This window comes from Argentina silus, assembly GCF_951799395.1.
Source record: "Argentina silus genome assembly, chromosome: 14".
Classification (NCBI taxonomy): Eukaryota; Metazoa; Chordata; class Actinopteri; order Argentiniformes; family Argentinidae; genus Argentina; species Argentina silus.
Window position 1 is genome coordinate 9239128 of NC_139668.1, and position 18646 is coordinate 9257773.

Here is an 18646-nt window from a genome sequence, read left to right on the forward strand (position 1 = left end):
TGAAAGCGCAATGCATGCGTGACCCATGGGTCAGTTCCCAGGGGATTTGGGGGGATGGTAATGGTACTGGTACACTTCAGCGACAATCCTATTAGTCCTATGGGCACAGTTTGTGCGATCACATTGTCTCTGTTGTTATGGTCTACACATTGGATGTATATTGCAGATATGCTTTATTTATTTTATTTTATTCTTTTTAGGCTGGTCAGTCATGAGTCACTGTAACCCTAAACGATAAGGATTTCAGCTTCTTATGTGGATTTACCTTGGAGGTGACAATGACGTGCATAGCCTACCGTGTATAGCCGATGAATGTATGAACAACAAAACGAATCTCGGCCTATTCATTTGCTATGTGTGTATTTTGAAAGAAAATACCAGTAGCCAAATTCCCACGGCATATCGGGTCTACCTTGAATCTCACCTCAGACCCTCGCGGCTCCCGCAATCTTCTTCTAAACCCCACTCCCCAACCCCCGTCTCGTCTCGTCTCTCCTCTGCTCTCCACCCCTCCCCTTCATTGTTTTCACTGTGGATCGAAGCGTGCTGGAGGTTTATGGTAATTGCGGTTCCCCGACTGGCCTTCTGGGTGGAGTCTGCGACTGAAAGCGCTCGCATTTTCATTCCCCGCTCCGGAGGCGGCAGTTGTGAATGGTCGGAACAGTGCCGCGCGGAAGAAAACGGAACAGTGGAAATAGGACGACAGGAAAACTCCTGGAATATTTTCCGAAGTATACCCAGCATCGAATATGAGGTTATAGGCACCGTGAGCATCATTGATTTTTGTAGAACGTAGAATGAAGTGGCGTAAAGAGACTCGCCATATTTTTGACTTGGCTTATGCGCTCCATGACGAGCCCAACATGGCGCTGCAAGGCATAACCAGACTGAATTAGTTTTTGAGACCAAGGACCGTCGCCACCTGTGCTCCTTGAACCATTCACGACGATTTAACTAGGTATCTTCTAACTAATGGATGTAGGCCTATTTGTTTTTGGGCTGAAACGAATCACAGCAATTCCGAGGATGTTTACATTTTAAGCGAGTTATAGGCGAATCTACATATTTTTACCAACTGGAGACGTATCAAGAATGGTTTTGAGAAAGCGAAATATTCATCTGTGTTGGCTGCAAAGTTGCGAGTAGGCTCCGTCTCCTGACACACGAACGTACGTCGTTGGTCTGACTGTCTCGTGTAGAGAATCTAGACCTACAACGGAAAAGTTGGAAATATTGAGTTTTGTTCTGGAGCGATCGAATTTACCGAAAATATTCCAGAATTGATTTCAGGTAAGCTATTTTTGCCATATGTAGCATAGGCTATGACATTGTTTACCTTTTCCATGTTTCTTTTTTGGCTGTTGTGTGCTCGCCTACTAGGTTGAAGACTCGATCATGTTCGGCGTCATGCCGACTGTAAGGCTTCACTATGGATAGCGATCTGATAAAAAAATTAAAAAATAATAAATGCTTCAACAAAGAACTGCGGTAGGCTTTAGTGGAATATTTCGAGTGCTTATGAAGACAGGCAATGTTTAATTGTTGTCGTTACAGAAATAAAGCATAAGATAGCCTACGTATAGCCTATCGATAACTGAATTGATGGTGTTATAGTTAAGGGTTTGTCTATATAATGTTGATTAAATTGAGTTATCACACTTTCGAACGGTCGTTGCCTAAATGTAGTCATGGGTGATATTCGATGTTGTCACGGGACTTTCCAGCGAACGTTTTTTGTCGGTCAGGCAGCAAATTCTCAAAGGGAAGAATCTGTGTGGTTTCGGTGGAATGTAGGTATGGTAATTCTAATTGCTTAAAATGAGACACAGCCTGTTTGAGCTTTCGTTTTGATGACTGAAAAAAATAAAATAACATATTAGCCTATTAATTCGCTGCCTCGCCCATATTTGACACTATCCCATAGGCCTACATTGTGGAACGACTTTGCAGATAAACGCTTGTGGAGGTCATCTGCGTAATTTTCAGTGCGCATTTGTGAGAGAAGATGATGTGGTGGCCTGGGTCCATATCATTTCCACCAGTTGGCTGTATGTAGGCCGTGTAGTCAACAGAATGCGGCAGACTTGCTTGTCATGAATAGTTATAACGGCACCGTGCTTGAGCGCAATTAGACACGTGTGGGCTAAAGGCAGCCTACGCGTCTGAGATCACTCCGATGTTATTGCTCGTTTTCTTGTCCACTGTTGTAATGCTGACCACTTGATGTGCGCTGTCACCTCAGCAATTGAAACTTGTTCAAGAAAACGTCCTGTCCTAGCTCGGGGAGTGGAAAATGACTTGGGTCACATGCGCACGGGGTAGCCTAAATGCAGCGCGTGTCGTGAGGCCAGTTTCTCGGGAATTCGAGTCTTGTTATGACTGCATGCCGTTATTACTCTATAGGCCTATACGACCTTATATGACCTCCATATTTGACCATTAGCCGAACCTTAAGTTCACAAGTCAGTTTGCTATAGTCTACTGCAACATATGGGTCAATTATTCCGGAGCATCCCAATAACAGAGCTCATACAATTGAGAAAGAACTGTGGACTTGAAAACATTTTTATTTCAACAATGATCCGGTTGACGTTTGTTGTCAGTTCGATTCGATAGGTCTAGGTGAGCAAAGCCTGACAAAGACACAAAGCGGGACCACGAACGGGTTAATTGCCTTATAGGTCGTTAATATATGTAAAACGCTTATCTGCCTACTTCTAACCTGACCAACCAATTGTCGGCCTAATGGTCTTTCCTCAATTAAGTGTTTTTGTTTACTCAAATAGCCTACTTATACCTGTACTCCATACACCTTGCCTATAGCCCGTAAATATAACTTGCTATGTGGCGTTGTCTTCGGAAACAAATGAATAAGCGCTCGTGGAGAGAACCACACAGTCGTGATTAATCATGTTAACTATTTAAAGACCATACCTAATTATTCGGTCATTGGTCGTGTTATAGCTGTTACATTGGATCTGTATGCCTATTGACTTCATTGTATCTGACATTATTTAGTTAAAATGATAGCTGTCCTTAAAGCAATATAATTTCAACATGGATAACGGTCGAAGGATCTCATTTTACGCACAGTGCATACTTTGCCTTTAAACCTTATTGCTATTAGTATACATAGCCTCTAGGCGTAAACAACGCTTTTTACTATTAATCCATATTATTCAATCGCCTACCTTATTATCATGTATGTTATTTAGGCCTATGTCTCTTGAAAAGAGACCTCCCTGCTTTTGGATTCATTGTTTGTTTCGTTTCCTCCCACCATTCTGTCTGAGGACAGCCCGGGTGTGTTTTAGTTTTTCTAGCGCAGCCGTCTAACCTTAGTAATATCCTAAGCTTGACTACAGCAGTGTCTCCATGTGATGATAAGACAAGTGTCGGTCGTTCTCCGAGAGGGAATGCGAGAATATTCTGCGTCCATAAAGCGTTGTATGTCTATGGATGTTTAAGGAGATGGAATAATATTCCCAGGTGTGATGCAGGCTATTGTTATCAAAGTCATCTTGAATATGTTTTTTGAAAATACGAAGGCAAGGATATTCTCAGATGATGATGTTTTCATAAAGTTTTGTTCTCTTATGTCGTAATTTGGCTAAATTCGTCGGCCATAAAGCACACGGGAAGGGTAAAAGGCACAATGGTTTAGAGCATAACATTTCCAAAAAGACTCCCCCTTGACAAATCAATAATGCCAACAGGTTGCACCGTTTTAGGTCGCCAGATAAGTGAGAAAAAGAACCATAGACATAAATAAGAAATAAGTATTGCTATAAGTCTTAGCAATGTATTGGTTCATGTATTGGTTGCTAACAAAAACGAACAAAGACAACCCCTGCTTTTATTGTAGGCCTGCTGACATTTTGGTTCTGAAAATGAAGACTCGATTTTCTCGTGCCAAGCGTCATTGCACTGTCTGAGCACAAGGCCCAAATTGAAAAGTGAAGCCTATTAACCCTTTCCACCATAATGTAGGACATAGACTATTACACCAATATTCTTATGTGCTGACAAAATTAGTCGAATTGATCAGGAGGAATGTAAACCCCTGGTGGGCCAATAGGTACCGCATGTGATCGGATTTCACAAGTCTGTTCCCGCTAGAGACGTCATGGTTTGATTGAAGCTTCTCCTCGCCCGAGTCTCCCCTGGGACGGCAGTCCCGAAACAGGAGAGCTCTTCTCTCCGCTTCAGAGACTTCTGTGCCGCAGCAGGAGCGCCGTGCACACGGTTCGCTGCGCTCTCTCACAAGGACGCCTCCCAACGCCCACACATTGTTTTCTTTATGCTGAATTCTCACCAGCAGCGAGACTCGGTACCTAACTACACAGTAATAGCGCGGGCCATTTTCAGTTAGCACTTTTTTTTCGAACGGAATTATGACCAATGTAATCTTCCTAGACCCTTCCGTCCAATAGCCTGGGGCCAATGTGTACTGGGCAGCGGAGTTTTGGTTACGGACTTCGAAAACTCACCTCCGCTAGTGCGTGTTTTCGAATTGGTCCACCAGGCGTTGAATTACTTTGGAAGGGATATGCATTTATGAAAGTCGCATGCCACGGGTCTCATGAACTCGGTTGGGTGCTTGTCCTATCCGTCTATGGTCATGTCCTGTTAGGCCTATAGCCTAGTTAACTACTACATAGTAAAACATGTCCGTAGTTATGTTATTGATTAATTAATTAAGACAATCCACACTGTAAAACCGGGTCGGATAATGGGGTGTTACGAGCCTTACGAGCCCCTTATGCCTTTGACCATTTTACCTTGTAACTACTTATACTGGAAAATAACACGATCTTCTGTGGTGTGACGACGGTCTTGCCAGTCCAGGCCCCTTCCATTAACTACATGACAGGGTTTGATACCATCGATTGACAGCACAAACTCGTGCGCCTTGGCCGACACAGTGAAATCACGCGTTGCTCTCCAGAGTAATTTATTAATCGGAATGCAAAACGTTCTCGTTCTTATGTACATATTGTTAGTCTGGTTACTGTAGGCTAAAGACAAAGCAATTGTGCGTATGCGTAAAAACCATATGCGTTGAGCACGGTCAAACTATGAATTTTTTTTATATATATATATATATATATATATATATATATATATATATATATATATATATACTGATATAAAAATACTGATATAACAGAGGTGACAGTCCACGAGGTGACAGTCCGTTGATCAATGACAAACTGATTTTGTGGCTCCAGTCTCATGAATAGGCCAAGGGGACTTCCTTTCGCTGCAAGCTGGCCGAGCTCGGAAAGACTCCGAGAGAGAGAGACTGTGTGGCGGGAGACTGTGTGGCGGGAGGGGAAGTCGTTTCGTAACAAGCTTATCAAAAGCATCAGTATCTACGGTTGAGGAGCGAATGCAAGCTGCGGGCGTCACGGAACCCCTAGTCTGTTTGTGCTTTGACCCGAGTGCAGGGTGCTCAAGCGTCACGAGAGTTGGAGCCGGGATGGCGATGGCTCCAAATGTGGAAGATTAATGGAAGCGAGACCAAAACAACACGGTCAGGTGGCATTTTGAATTTGAATGGGAACGGAACCGACAAGAGTTAATTTCTTGCCATTTAGTGTCACATAAACAACGGGTCTTGCGTCATATTGTTTTCCCTACAGCCTCAATCCTGCTCCTCCGTATGTCCTTTTTGTGTTTGGGGAATAATCCCTATTCTACTGTAATTTCACTGTGCGGAATGCAGTTCAGGGTATTCAAAAAAGGGAGAAACGAAGGACATCTTGCTTTCTATCGGGAAATAGGCTAAGCAATAAGCCACTGCGTTTTCAATGGATCATGATTTTGCTTGAGTTTGTTTATCTTGGGGGAGGGGGCACGGAATGGGTTAATCTCATTCTCTACCTCTCTGTTGGTTGACTGACAGCGAGGGTCATTGAGGGTGTGGAAAATGAATTAGTGGAACGTGACTCAATTGTTGTTCCCTTTCTGGGCCAGCCCTCCTTTGAGCAGTGTTGGTGAATGCGTATGTAGGGACTTGGTGGGGGATTTTGCTATACATTGGAATTGCCCAGACACTGTTCTATGTTGCTTTTGTTTGTATATGATCTTGGGTTTAGATTAAAAAAAAAGAAAAAAGAAAAGTGAATGCTGGTGTTCACGTTAATTTAATAGGACTACATTTTATTTGAGACCACTTTTCAAAATACATATGTTCATTTATACAGACAACATCTTTCCAATTTAGTTTATGCCTTGTGTAGAGAGACATTTTCTCTGCTACAATATGTGCTAATCCACAGGTTGTGTCAGTCCTCCTGACTTGCATTGATTTGGACTCATTTCTTTGTTCAGGTTGCTTGGCAATGTTGCAACATAGCCACAACGTTGCTATGCAAATGATGATAGCAGCCAGCCGGTGGTAGGGAGGAACAGGAAGGGAAGGATGGAGGGAGATTGAGGAGGTGGGGACGGCTTGATGGATGAAAGTGGGCAGTCCCACCCCCCTTCCCCGCCTCCCCTCCTTCAATGGCAGCGACTGGAGCCATGTCGCAAGATAAGGACAGGCCTGCATTATTGAAATCCTGGGTCTGTAAACCCATCAATAACATAGTGTGTGTGTGTGTATGTGTGTGTGTGTAGTCAGCTGCCCGTCAAAGGGCCCCTCTTTCATGTCACAGCCAAGCTGTGGGGCTGGAAAGCCAGAGCGATGCGATTGCATCTTCCTCAGGGCGTAGCGCTGAGAAATTTCCCTGTGACAGATGACAGCCATTCCGGCCCCAGGATTATGAGTTCTGCCGAGGAGGCATTCCTTATCAGCGCTCTGGCTCCCTGATAACGAGGCACGTTGCACAGATCCCAGCCTGCTTCTAGGCATGGCTATGTAATCCTCCTGTAGACCTGTGTGTGTGTGTGTGTGTGTGTGTGTGTGTGTGTGTGTGTGTGTGTGTGTGTGTGTGTGTGTTCGTGCGTGTGTGGGTGTGTGGGTGTGTAGGCAGGCAGGGGGGTTGGCTATGCAAATACAGGTTGCCTTTTGTTCACATTTTTCTTTAGTACGCACCCTCCAAGTATCTTGCGTCATGTTTTGACAGACAAAGATGTGATGTCGACTCATTGATGACATGAAAAACCTAAACGCTTATGGACAAGCACGGCTCACTTTAGGTTGATTTTCGATGCATCTCAGTCTCAATTCATCAAATTGCCATCATGTTCCTCGCTTGACGATGACAAGGATTCAATCTGTCCAATAAGTGTGTATTAATGTTATTTTTTCCCCTTTTTACATTTTGTTGGGCTAGGAATGCTTCTGTGAGGGATGGTGAGAGGCAGAAAGCACACTTGGAACTAACAGCTGGGGATTCACAGCACACAAAGCATGGTAAGCTTCTCTTATCCTGAATGGCTGTCGTAACATTACAGAACCTTCAGATACAGTAGATATATATTGTGTAGAATAGGTATTGTTGTCTGTCATGTGGACGAGGCACTCATGTCAGCTCCATAAAGTACATTTCTATGTGCAACGTTTCACCACACTGAATACACCACTGGAAGTCTTCTATAGTGGTTTTGGTTTTCATTTTGATGTAGAATTACTATTGGCCACCCATCCGCCAGGCGGGTATAATTTGTAAATGGGACCCACAGTTGATCCTATATGAGATGAATCACACAGCCATAGGAAAGGAAACTCAATTAATCCACTTCCTGGCATCAGTGTTCTGCTCTGTCTGGAGCAGAATAGAGGGGTGGGTAGCATACTATATTAGTCATCCAGGAAGACATGCCTCCCGGTTAGGATGGGTTAGGCAGATATCAGGGTGGAAGGTAGAAATCTGAGGACGGGCACATTGTAATGCACGGACTGGTATCAAATTACAATGAGCCCGCTTTCCGATGTCTGCCTCCACCAGCCTCCCCTGGCAGATGTACAGTCTGCGTGGTGGTCGCATCATTGTTTCAATCAAAGGTTTCTGTTTTCCCCTGTTGAAAATCCGCAGCATATGACTCCTCTATTTTTAAAGAGCATGGAGCTAAAGTGTGTGATGCCCGTGTGCTCTCTTCAGTGACCTTGTGTCACTTGTAGTTGAGTGGTTCCTTAGGCATTGCCGTAAAGACCCCAATTATAGCATGGAGACTGACATTTTGAAATGGATGTCTTTGTGTAGTTAATTAATCCTCTACCGTTGATTATTAGATATGCCAATAATGGAAAATAAAGACAATGCATCCAGGTCTCTTGCCAGAGGTCTAGATGTATATTAATTTAAACTGTTAAATAGCACCTTGTTATAGTAATTAAAGTTGATTCATTCATCTATGTTTCATATGGAGGGAAATGTTGCTTTTTACAATTAGTTATCCTAGTTTAACATTTAACATGAATGACAAAAAGTTAATGAAGTTTTCTTGCAGTGTAATATCACTAGAGCTTCTATGACTATGGTGCACTGCCAAAGCCATAAATACTGCATCCCCAGCTGCATTATAACCGCTGAGTCTCACCTCTCTGACTACCATTGTGTGTTGCAGGTAGATGCGAGCGCTGCCTGTAGAATGAACCCCCTAGCTGCCCTGGGCATGGACCGCAGCAGCCTGATGAGGGAGAGCCTCCGTGTCCATGGGGGAATGGTCTACCCTGGTATTCGCACCTTGTCTGTTGAAAAAGGCAGAGAGGGCGTGTCCTTGCCCCTGGGCTACGACCTCCTCTACAAACCCGAAATGACCATGGATGGCAGGAAGCCCGGTAACGGTTACGTGGGCCTTTATAAGAGCCCGCCCCCCGGGGAGGGTCTGGGCCTGGACCGCCGTGTCGGACCCGTGGACAAGCACGCCGAGTTAGGCCTCAGTAGCAGTAATGGCTATTTACGGCTCCCCTGGGTGAGCCCGTATGCAGAAGCAGGGATGTATCCCTTCTTGGACTCCTCCAAGTATGCCGCCCTCAACATGTACAAGGCCTCCTTCCTATCCCACCCTTCGCCATACCTGCCCCAGCACCTGGCGTACCAGTCTCTGTGTGCCGGGGCAGGGAGCAGTGGTGCCGGGGCAGAGAGGCTCTTCTACATGCCCCCCTACCCTCCGACGCCCATATCCTCTCCCCTAGCCCCTCCCATGAGGATCCCCACAGCCACTGTGGCCCCCAGTGCCCTCTCCCCACTGGTGCACTGTCAGGACAAGAGCATGCAGGGTATGGGGCCCCGCATCCACCACGAGCCTTCCGCCTTTGGGTCTCAGCTTCACCAGCAGTCCCATCACCAACCCCAACCCCAGTCCCTTCACCAACCCCAGTCCCAGTCCCAGTCCCATCACCAGCCTCAGTCCCAGTCCCAGTCCCATCACCAGTCCCAGTCCCAGTCCCAGTCCCATCACCAATCCCAGTCCCAGTCCCAGCCCCAGTCCCAGTCCCAGTCCCAGTCCCATCACCAGTCCCATCACCAGTCCCAGTCCCAGTCACATCACCAATCCCAGTCCCATCACCAGTCCCAGTCCCATCACCAGTCTCACCAGCAGCCTCACAGTGAGAGGCAGCACAGCAGTAGTAGTAGTAAGCCTATCCGGTCCTCCTCCAGTAAGAATTCGGGCAGCAGTCACAGCCTCAGTAGTAATAGTAGCAGTAGTATTGGGACTGGCATGAGCAGCAACGTCCAGGTGGACTCCACTCCAGCACTTGTGATGCAGTCTCCCCGCACAGCCCCTCGGCCTCCCCAGGCCTCAGCCCCCCCACCCCCTCCTCTAATAGACAGCACTTTGGACTTCCAGAAGCCCCTGTTTAGAACCCCCCCTTGCTCTTCCTCCTCTTCCTCTTCGTCGTCTGTGTCTCACCCGTTCTACATGAGCAGCATGGCCTCTGAGCATCGTTCGCCAGTGCGCCCCAGCAGCCACAGCCACAAAGCCAAGCCCAAAGAGGGTAGCTCCGACCACAGGAACGGCGAGAATGGAGAGAGGAAATTAAGTAGGTCCCCCTCCAAGACATCATCTGAGAGACCAGCACTACAGGCTCCTCCTGCCAAAGACCCTGCGGACAAGCCTCTGGATCTATCGGCCAAAATCATGGAGTTAGAAGGAACTACCAATGGATTCCCCCAAAAACTAGAGGCCTTGGCTAAGCTGGGGTACTCAACCAATGCTCGATATGGCTTTCCCCCCAGCCGAGAGCTCCTCAAAGAGACCCTCTCCCCATCCTCCTCCATAGGGGGTTCTTCCTCCAAAACCCCAGAGCGGCCTGAAATCATTAGCACTTTACACTCCTCTTGGGTGGTACCCAGTCCCAACCCGGCCCCCGGTTCAGACTCCAACCACAACAAAGGCCTCTCCGTGATCAAAAATAAGAACCTTGAGAACATTTCACAACAGCAGCGAAGCTCCTCCTGTCCAAGAATAGGTGAGGTTAACGGTGCTGTAGTCCCCAGCCCTGTCCCAGCCGTGGTTACACCAGGCGGCCGACCGGCCTCAGCCTCCCCCTCCCCTAAGGCCAATGCCGAGTGGTCCAGGGCCTCCCCCAACCACTCTGAAAAGTGCTCCCCAGCCAAAATAGTCGGCAGCCACCCCTCCTCAGGGAAATCAGCGAAGACCCCTCAAAAATCAGAGGCCCCAGAGATGGCCTACAAATCCCAGCATCAGCCGCCCCACCTCGAGAACGGCCACCCCTCCAGCCATCTTTATATGCCTCAGAGCCAATCCTATCTGCCTCCTAGCTTAGCCTATGCCAACCGCTACCTACCCTACCCAGTTCCAGAGAGCATGTCCCTACCCCACATCTCAATGCCAAGCAAAGGCCCAGTGTACCCCCACCCTGTCCTCCTGGGCAGCAGCAGCCTGTACCCACCCCGCTTGGCCACTAAGCATGGCCTTCCCTACGGGATCCCCCCCAGCCACGGAGATTACCTGACCTACCACGACTCCCAGGAGATGGTCCACCCGCTCATGTCCTCCCACCTGGGTCTAGACCCGAAGGCCAGTGAGCAGCTGGAGATCAGGTCCAGGCCCCAAGAGAAACCCTGGCAGCGAGAGGACTACAACAAGATTCAGACAGCCCCAGGCGCCGAGTCTAGCCGGCGGGGCGATAGAGAGACAGACAAGCTGGCAGGCCACGGCTCAAAGCCACCCAACAAGCCTCACACAGGGGGGAGGGAGGAGATAATTTGCATCGACTTGATCCAAGACGATATGGACAGCGACTCTCCGGCAATCAAATACGGCTCCCCCAGTGCTATGAGAGGGGATCCCTTCAAGCCTGTTGGAAACGGCAGCAGTTTTAACAACAACAACAACAGCAGCAGCAATGAGGTGAGAGAGCCAGAGCTCAAACACATCCTCCACTGCTCCAGCCAGGCCGCTGAACACAAGCCAGCTGATGCCGACAGGCAGCCAGAGCAGCGGTGCCAGCCCAGGTTGCTGGAGCAGGGCTTCCCCCCATCCGCCCTCCGCCCTAAACCCCACTCCCTCTCCCTCTCCCCCGGGCCCAGCCACAGTGAAGACAGCCCCAGCCCCGCAGAGAGCAGCCCCCTCCCAGATCTGCCTGAGGAGCAGACCCTACGTTGCGCCCGCACCTCTGGGGACCGTATGTCTGGGAATCGTACTTCAAGGGACCACACCTCCCGGGACCGCACCCCTGAAGACCGCTCTTGTGGGGACCACGTTTGTAGGAACCATAATTCCAGAGACCGTACATTTGTAGGCCACTCCTTTGAAGATCGTATTTATGGAGACCGTACTTTTGGGGACCGCATTTCTGAGGACCGCACTTCTAACGAGTCAGGATTCAACGGTTCAGAGAGGCACAGTGGCGTTTCTATGAACCACTACGCGGACTTGAGCAAGGACGATGACGCTGAGTCTCACGAGGATGACGATGATTGCCACGGCTGCCCCAAGAGCCGCAGGTCCAGCCTGGCCAAGCGCATCGCCAACTCCTCAGGCTATGTTGGCGACCGAATCAAGTGCGTCACCACCGAGCTTTACGCCGACACCAGCAAACTGAGCCGGGAGCAGCGGGCACTCCAGGTGAGCTCCCCAGAACACTTACAGTATATATACCAACCAGGATGTAGAATTTGTTTTTCTTACTGTGTTGCTTAAAAAAACCTCTATAGCCCATTTATTCAACAGGTAGGGTAGAGTTCTTTTGGGGCAACAGTGTATGCTGGATTTTTCTCTAGCCCAGTGCTAACGCACTTAACTCAGCTAACGTAGGTCTTGGTGATTCGTTGAGAATGTGTTCTAGAACATAGCTGAGGATAAAATCTCGTACACTCTGCGGTCTTCCAAAACCAGGATGGAAAAACTACTGGGATAGGGTCTCCTAATGTGTCAGGCAGTGGTATTGAGAATGGATGAGCTTCGAGGAGCTCTCGGTTCTGAGATGCATGTAGAAGCTGGCCTGACGGACTTACTTTCCACAAGCTCCAATACGATTACTGTAGGCCGTTGCCCTGCCTGCTTCCCCTCCCCCATCTCCATACATCCTCCCTCCCTCCCTCAACCTCCACGCTGCTAGGCTGTAGAGCAGCCTCTTGCTGCGGCACTGTTTTGGTTAGCGGGGAGAGCGAGTTAACACAACATGCTGTCTGTGTGTGTGTGTGTGTGTGCCGGCAATGCTCAGCCGGACCGACAATCAACGTGTGTGCGCGTGTGCGTGCGTGTGTGAGAGTGTGCGTGTCCGTGTGTGTGTGCGCGTGTGTGTGTGTGTGCGTGCGTGCGTGTGTGCGTGCGCGCAACCACGGCCTGGCTGGCTCTTAATGCCCTGGGCTACTGTTAACCTGCCAGTGAGTCCCGGGGATGGGATGGGGTGGGTGTTGTGGGGGGATATAGTGGTAGCAGCCCCTCTCCCCCCTCCCATGGCCCTTCTCCCAGCCCCCGTGAGGCTCCTCTCCCCTCAAATTATGCCTCTTTACCCCCCCCCCCCCCCCCCCCCCCCCCTCCCTCCCTCCCACTCCTCCCCCTAGCCTTGTCGGCTGAGTACCGTGCCAGCACTCCGTGCTCTAACGAAATCCTCCCCATTCACTCGCGATGGGGGAGATTAGCGATCGCGGGCTGCCGAGCTGCCGCTTACCCTGACTCAACAAAGCACCGAGACATGGCTCGAGCCTTCTTCCCCAGCTTTCGCTCCTGCCCTCAACCCCCAATTACCTCATTAACTTTGACGTAATCAGCCAGTGGAGAGAAACTAGCCGTATTCAATAATAAACCACGTTTTTTTTTTTTTTTTTATATATATACATTTTAAACAGTACGTTGTGGTTTAGCTAAAGAACACAATGTACCATGTGCAGACAATAAATAAATAACATAGAGGCCATGTCACCTTTAACCAATGTTTTAAATTGTTCTTATATGGGGATCAGTTAAAAGGGCACTCACCATTGCACAATTTTCCAATTATACCACCAGTTTTCATGTCCTTGCATTTAAACACTCAAGATGAGTGTAAATTAATTGCCATAGCCGTCAAATTATTGTATTCTGTCTCCAGAGACACAGTTCACTGAATATGATCTGTAGATAATTCTGTTAGTTGTTTACCATCTCTGTTAATTAAGTTACTTCTCAGTCAATTCTGCATAATTCTGTGTTGATAACGGGACAGGTTGCATTTCATTGAATGTCACAGTTTTTATATTTTGCTTATTTCATTGAAATGACTGGCCAAAGATATTGAGCACCCATTTTAATTACTTAGATGGAAGGCTTAACACAAGAGGACAGTAATTTAAGTCAACCTGCTGCTTACTGTGAGGTCAGTTCTTTAAACTTCTTATTCCAAATTTTGAAATGATTTTTTTGATTTTGGTTTTTGCGGGTCAGAGAGTAGAATCAGGCTTTTCTGTCTGTCTTTTTTTGATGTGTTGCTATTAAGACAGCCTGTCAGGGAATACAGATGCAAGGGGCATGGAATCAAAACAAGACTATAAGTGTTTTTTTCTTTTCTTGATTTCAATGTTGTGTAATTGTGTGTTGTGGACTCGCTGAGGTGAACTTGACCGTAGAGCATGAGCGTTTTGGTTTTGTGAAAAAAAGGCTTTGTCTCCGTAGGTCGAAGTGACTTCCTGTCCATATCTCCTCTCCACCGTCTGCACTGATCTCACTATTGACAGGTGCAAACAATATCGTGAAGGCTTAGCCATGCGCCGGCCATCACCACGTCAGATCTGTCGGATCGGTGCAGACGCAGGAAAGGAGATGGAGGGAAGACAAATAGGAAAGGAAGTCACTGGCCTATGGAGAAGCGGCTGCAAACTGAAGAGAAAGCAGGGAAAGAGGTCTTGTTACGGAGAGAGAGAGAGAGAGAGAGAGAGAGAGAGGGAGAGAGAAAGAGAGAGAGAGCAGCGCAGGGTTGGTCTCATGACTGTGTGTGTGTGTGTGCGTGTGTGTGTGCGTGTGTGTGCGTGTGTGTGTGCGTGTGTGTGTGTGTGTGTCTGTGTGTGCGTGTGTGTGTGTGCGTGTGTGTGTGTGTGTACTTGTAGCGTGCAATGCTGCGCTTCTCTGAGCTGGAGTTGAAGGAGAGAGACGGAGGAGGAGGAGGAGGGGCGGCAGCGGGGGATGGGGACTTGGCAGACTGCCAGCGGAAACAGAGCGAGGGAGAGGGGGATGGAGACGGAGACTGGGAGCGCTGCCAGAGCCCAGCCAGGCCAGGGGCCACAGCCCTCGCAGACGAGGCCGAGAGAGACGGTAAGAGGAGCCACGGAACGCCGTCGCGCACGTACGCACGCCCACACACACACACACACACACACACTTACTCGCTCTCTCCCTTTCTCTTACAACACCGCATGTGCGTGTGGGGACCACACATACACACAAGACGGCCTTACTTTATATCTAGCTCTTATTCACGCACACACATACACACACGCACACACATACACACACGCACACACGGACACACCTCAAAGAGCTTTGCACTTCCTCCGAGCGGAGGGACAGCCCCGGAGCTGTAACAATGTGCAGCAGCTCGTAACCAGCGGATACCGGGTGGTAAACACTTCCGCCCCAGCCTCCCTCAAGAGGGAAGACAGGCTTTTTCTCTCTCTCTATTGTAATGTTGCTCGCCGTTTGCCCGACACAAACAGCCTTCACATTTAACTCTCCCAAATCTCTCCTCTCTTCTAAATCCTGTTTCCACACACAGCCTCAACACTGTTCTCCTGTGGTATTTTGTTTTTATTTTATTTTATTATTCAATTTTTTTATATTTTCAAGGCAAGAGCAAATACAGGGCAATAGACAATAAGTGGGATTCAGAATGAACTGTGTGTGTGGCTGGGAGACGCGCTGTGTGTGTGTGTGTGTGTGTTGTTCTGTTATGTGCACACTGCACCGCCTTGTGTTACGCTGTCTGTGTGTGTGTGTGTGTGTTGTTCTGTTATGTGCACACTGCACCGCCTTGTGTTACGCTGTCTGTGTGTGTGTGTGTGTGTGTGTGTGTTGTTCTGTTATTGTGCTATGTGCACACTGCACCGCCTTGTGTTACGCTGTCTGTGTGTGTGTGTGTGTGTGTGTGTGTGTGTGTGTCTGTGTCTGTGTGTGTGTGTGTGTGTGTGTGTGTGTGTGTGTGTGTGTGTGTGTGTGTGTGTGTGTGCGCGTTTAGGGATAATGTAGAACACGAGTGAGCGGTGTGCTTGGTGTCTCACTGCATGCTTTGGGAGCCGTTGGACATTACGAAAGGGCCAGCGCGTCTCCCTTGTGCATACAGCAGCCCATGTTGCCATGGCAATCCCCTTTGGGGGCGCGTTGCCATGGCCGTAAACTATGGGATGCGTGTGTCGTGAGTCATATGATTGCACTCTCCAGATCGAGAGATATTTGGGCTGCTGGCAGGACAGGGTGGGTGGGGGGTGTTAGTGTGTGTGTGTGTGTGTGTGTGTGTGTGTGTGTGTGTGTGTGTGTGTGTGTGTGGCGAAGGCCTCTGGGGCAGGGTGTGTGTGTGTGTGTGTGTGTGTGTGTGTGTGTGTGTGTGTGTGTGTGTTTGTGGCAAGCGCCCAGGGCAGGGTGGTAGCATTCCTGTCCGGGCCAGTACAAGGGCAGCCCTGTAAGGCGGCGTAGCAAGCAATGAGGGCCCAGGCTACAGCTAGGGAGAGAGAAAGAAAGAAAGAGGGAGAGGGAGGGAGGGAGGGAGGGAGAGAGGGAGAGGGAGAGAGAGAGCAGACGCCCCCACCAGCTGCCTTTGATCCACGCGGCTGCTTTTGACTGCCTAAAGACATTTTCAAGGAGGCTTTTTACTGCCCCAGCCGCAGAGAGAGAGAGAGAGAGAGGGGGGGGGAGAAGCGGTAGGGGGTAGAGTTGGAAGCCAGCCGGAGCCGATGTTTGAAGCTAATTTGGTCCCAGGGAGACGGAAAGACCCAGTCATGCTCCGTGTGGGAAGAGAGTAGAGGGGGGGCTCAGCCAAAAATGGTGGGGGGGGTGGCCGCCGGAACAGGGTGTGTGCGCGCGTGCTTTCACACGCATGTTTTCTTCTCTTTCATGCAGCGGTGCTCTGAGTTTGGCTGGAGCAGCAGTCGTAATTTTAAACTGATTTAGTTTGATGAGAGGCCTGTGATTTCTCAAGGGTTTACCAGTGTATTTGATTATCCCTGTGTGTGTGTGTGTATGTGTGTGTGTGTGTGTGTGTGTGTGTGGGGGTGTGTGTGTGTGCGTATGCGTATGCGTGTGTGCGTGTCGCAGGTGTGCAGCCCATGTGCCCCAACAACAGAGTGCCTGTTCTCCAGCGATGCCCGCACACCGAGGGCCTCCCTCCCCGAGAGAGAGACGGGGGTCGTCCGTTGGAAGAGAGGAAGAGGGGGATGGAGAAAGAGGAGAAGAGGGGCTGCGTGGCCCTGTGGGATCGGCCCGCCGGCCTCCCCACAGTGGAAGGGCTGCCCAAGAGGGATGCCAACCCCGGCGCCATGCCCACCGCCATGCTCACTGCTATGCCTACCAGGAAGCGCACATACGGCCTGGAGCCCTGCCAACACCACCACCATGGCAACAGCCAGGGAAAAGAGAGGGATGAAAAAGAAGTGAGGGAAGAGGAGGAGCGGACGGTCGTCCCAGCCAAACGAGTTAAGGTTACAACCGGTAAGGACCCCGGGAGGGATGTCTTCACCCCTTCTTTCCTTCCTCCCTCCTTCCATCCCTCTTTCACTCCCTCCCTCCTTCCTCTCCCATCCCTTGCTCAGAGGCACTGAGGAGAGAATACCCCCCCCCCCCCCCCCCCCCCCTCCATTCTGTTTTTCATCACTCTCTCTCCCCTGGCTCGGATTTGTCTTTCATGTGGTGGGGCTCTCCCTCCCCTTCTCTCTCCCTCTCCCTTCCTCCCTCTCTCCCTCTCTCTCTCTCTCTCTCTCTCTCTCTTTGTGGCGGTGTCTCTTTGAGGCTTTTCATGTAGAATGATTTGTGTTCGGCGCTGACACAAAACCAAACGCACAAACACACACACACACACACACACACACACACACACACACACACACGTACACACACACATTTGTCAATGTGTTTTTAGAAAAACACCCTTTAAGCGTTCGTGCTTTTATCTGAAACTGTCTAACTAGGGTTCAAGTTGGGGAAACCCTGATTAAGCGTTCGCTGTCTGCTCCTTAGACGCCACCGAGCCCGTCCCGGAGGAGGTGAAGAACCTCAAGGTGTGCATCGAGCTGACCGGCCTCCGACTCAGCAAGCCCCGCCTACCGCCCGAGTTCAGCCAATGGCCCGCAGCCGCCCAGAGGGCAACAACAGAGGTCAACGGCTCCATCACATCGCCTCCGCACACAGGCCTGGACGTCAGCGCCGCCGACAGGAAGCTCAAGGCCGCGCCGCAGGAAGACAGGAGCCTGAAGAGGAGGCCGGAGGTCAACGGCGGCTGGTGCGACGGGACGCCCGGCGGTCACGGCGACAACGAACGAGGTACGTCGACTATGTGACGTTTTTTTTTTTTTCACGCGACATAACCTTGAGAGAGCAAGGGCTTTCAGCAGAGAACAAGGACTTTCACTAGAGAATATGGGCTTTCCAGCAGCTGACTGTCGTTCACGAGGTGGCATTCGCCGTGAAAATAGCATAAAATGAAGCCGGGAGAAGAATGTGTATATATATCGGCTTCAGGGTTTGTTCGGTTAGGATTAAGGTTTCGCCACGTTTTTTTTGGAAGCTTTGAAGCTCTGTTGTCATGTCTCTCTAACGCATAGCCAGCCGTGCCGTGACAACTGTTTTATGGCCAGGCACGACCCCGTGTGTGTGTGTGTGTGCGTGTGTCAGTCTGTGGAATCCAGGGGCGAGTAATGTCGTTAACCGCCGCTGCCGCCGTGCTCCTGTGACGCATCGCTCCTGACGCTCGCATAAAGAGCACATTGTGTCCAGCACTTTCTTTTGAAGCCCTGGTACACTAAACCATGTGAGCGTACTAGCTAGCACACCGTCAGGTCCATAAAAAAAAAAAAAGCCTTTTTCAGGCACTGGAGAGCCTTGTGTCACGGTGGTTCCGTGACATGTTTTTCCCTGCATGATGATGGCGTCCCCCTATGGGGCTGTCGTCATGTTAGGCGCTCAAGGATCATGTTAAGCTTCCCCTGAGGAAAAAAAAGGTCTGGTAAACCTCCTCCTCCTCTTTTTTTTTGGCTTCCTTTTTTGAGTCGGCTTTCTAATGAGCCCCCGAATGTTCTCTCTCCACATCTGTTCTCTTCATCCC

The 18646-nt window shown here is 49.5% G+C and overlaps 1 protein-coding gene across 1 annotated transcript in view; it reads left to right on the top strand.

Annotated features, from left to right (window-relative positions):
- The first annotated feature begins 662 nt into the window (after positions 1-662).
- The window catches only part of LOC310815107 (BCL-6 corepressor-like), a 42732-nt gene continuing 24748 nt past the window's right edge, over positions 663-18646 (top strand). The window contains 6 exon segments of the mRNA XM_083684739.1: positions 663-1290; positions 7284-7363; positions 8518-11988; positions 14448-14652; positions 16645-17037; positions 17563-17865. Of these exon segments, the coding sequence (XP_083540865.1) occupies positions 7361-7363; positions 8518-11988; positions 14448-14652; positions 16645-17037; positions 17563-17865 (4375 nt within the window). The 5' untranslated portion in view covers positions 663-1290; positions 7284-7360.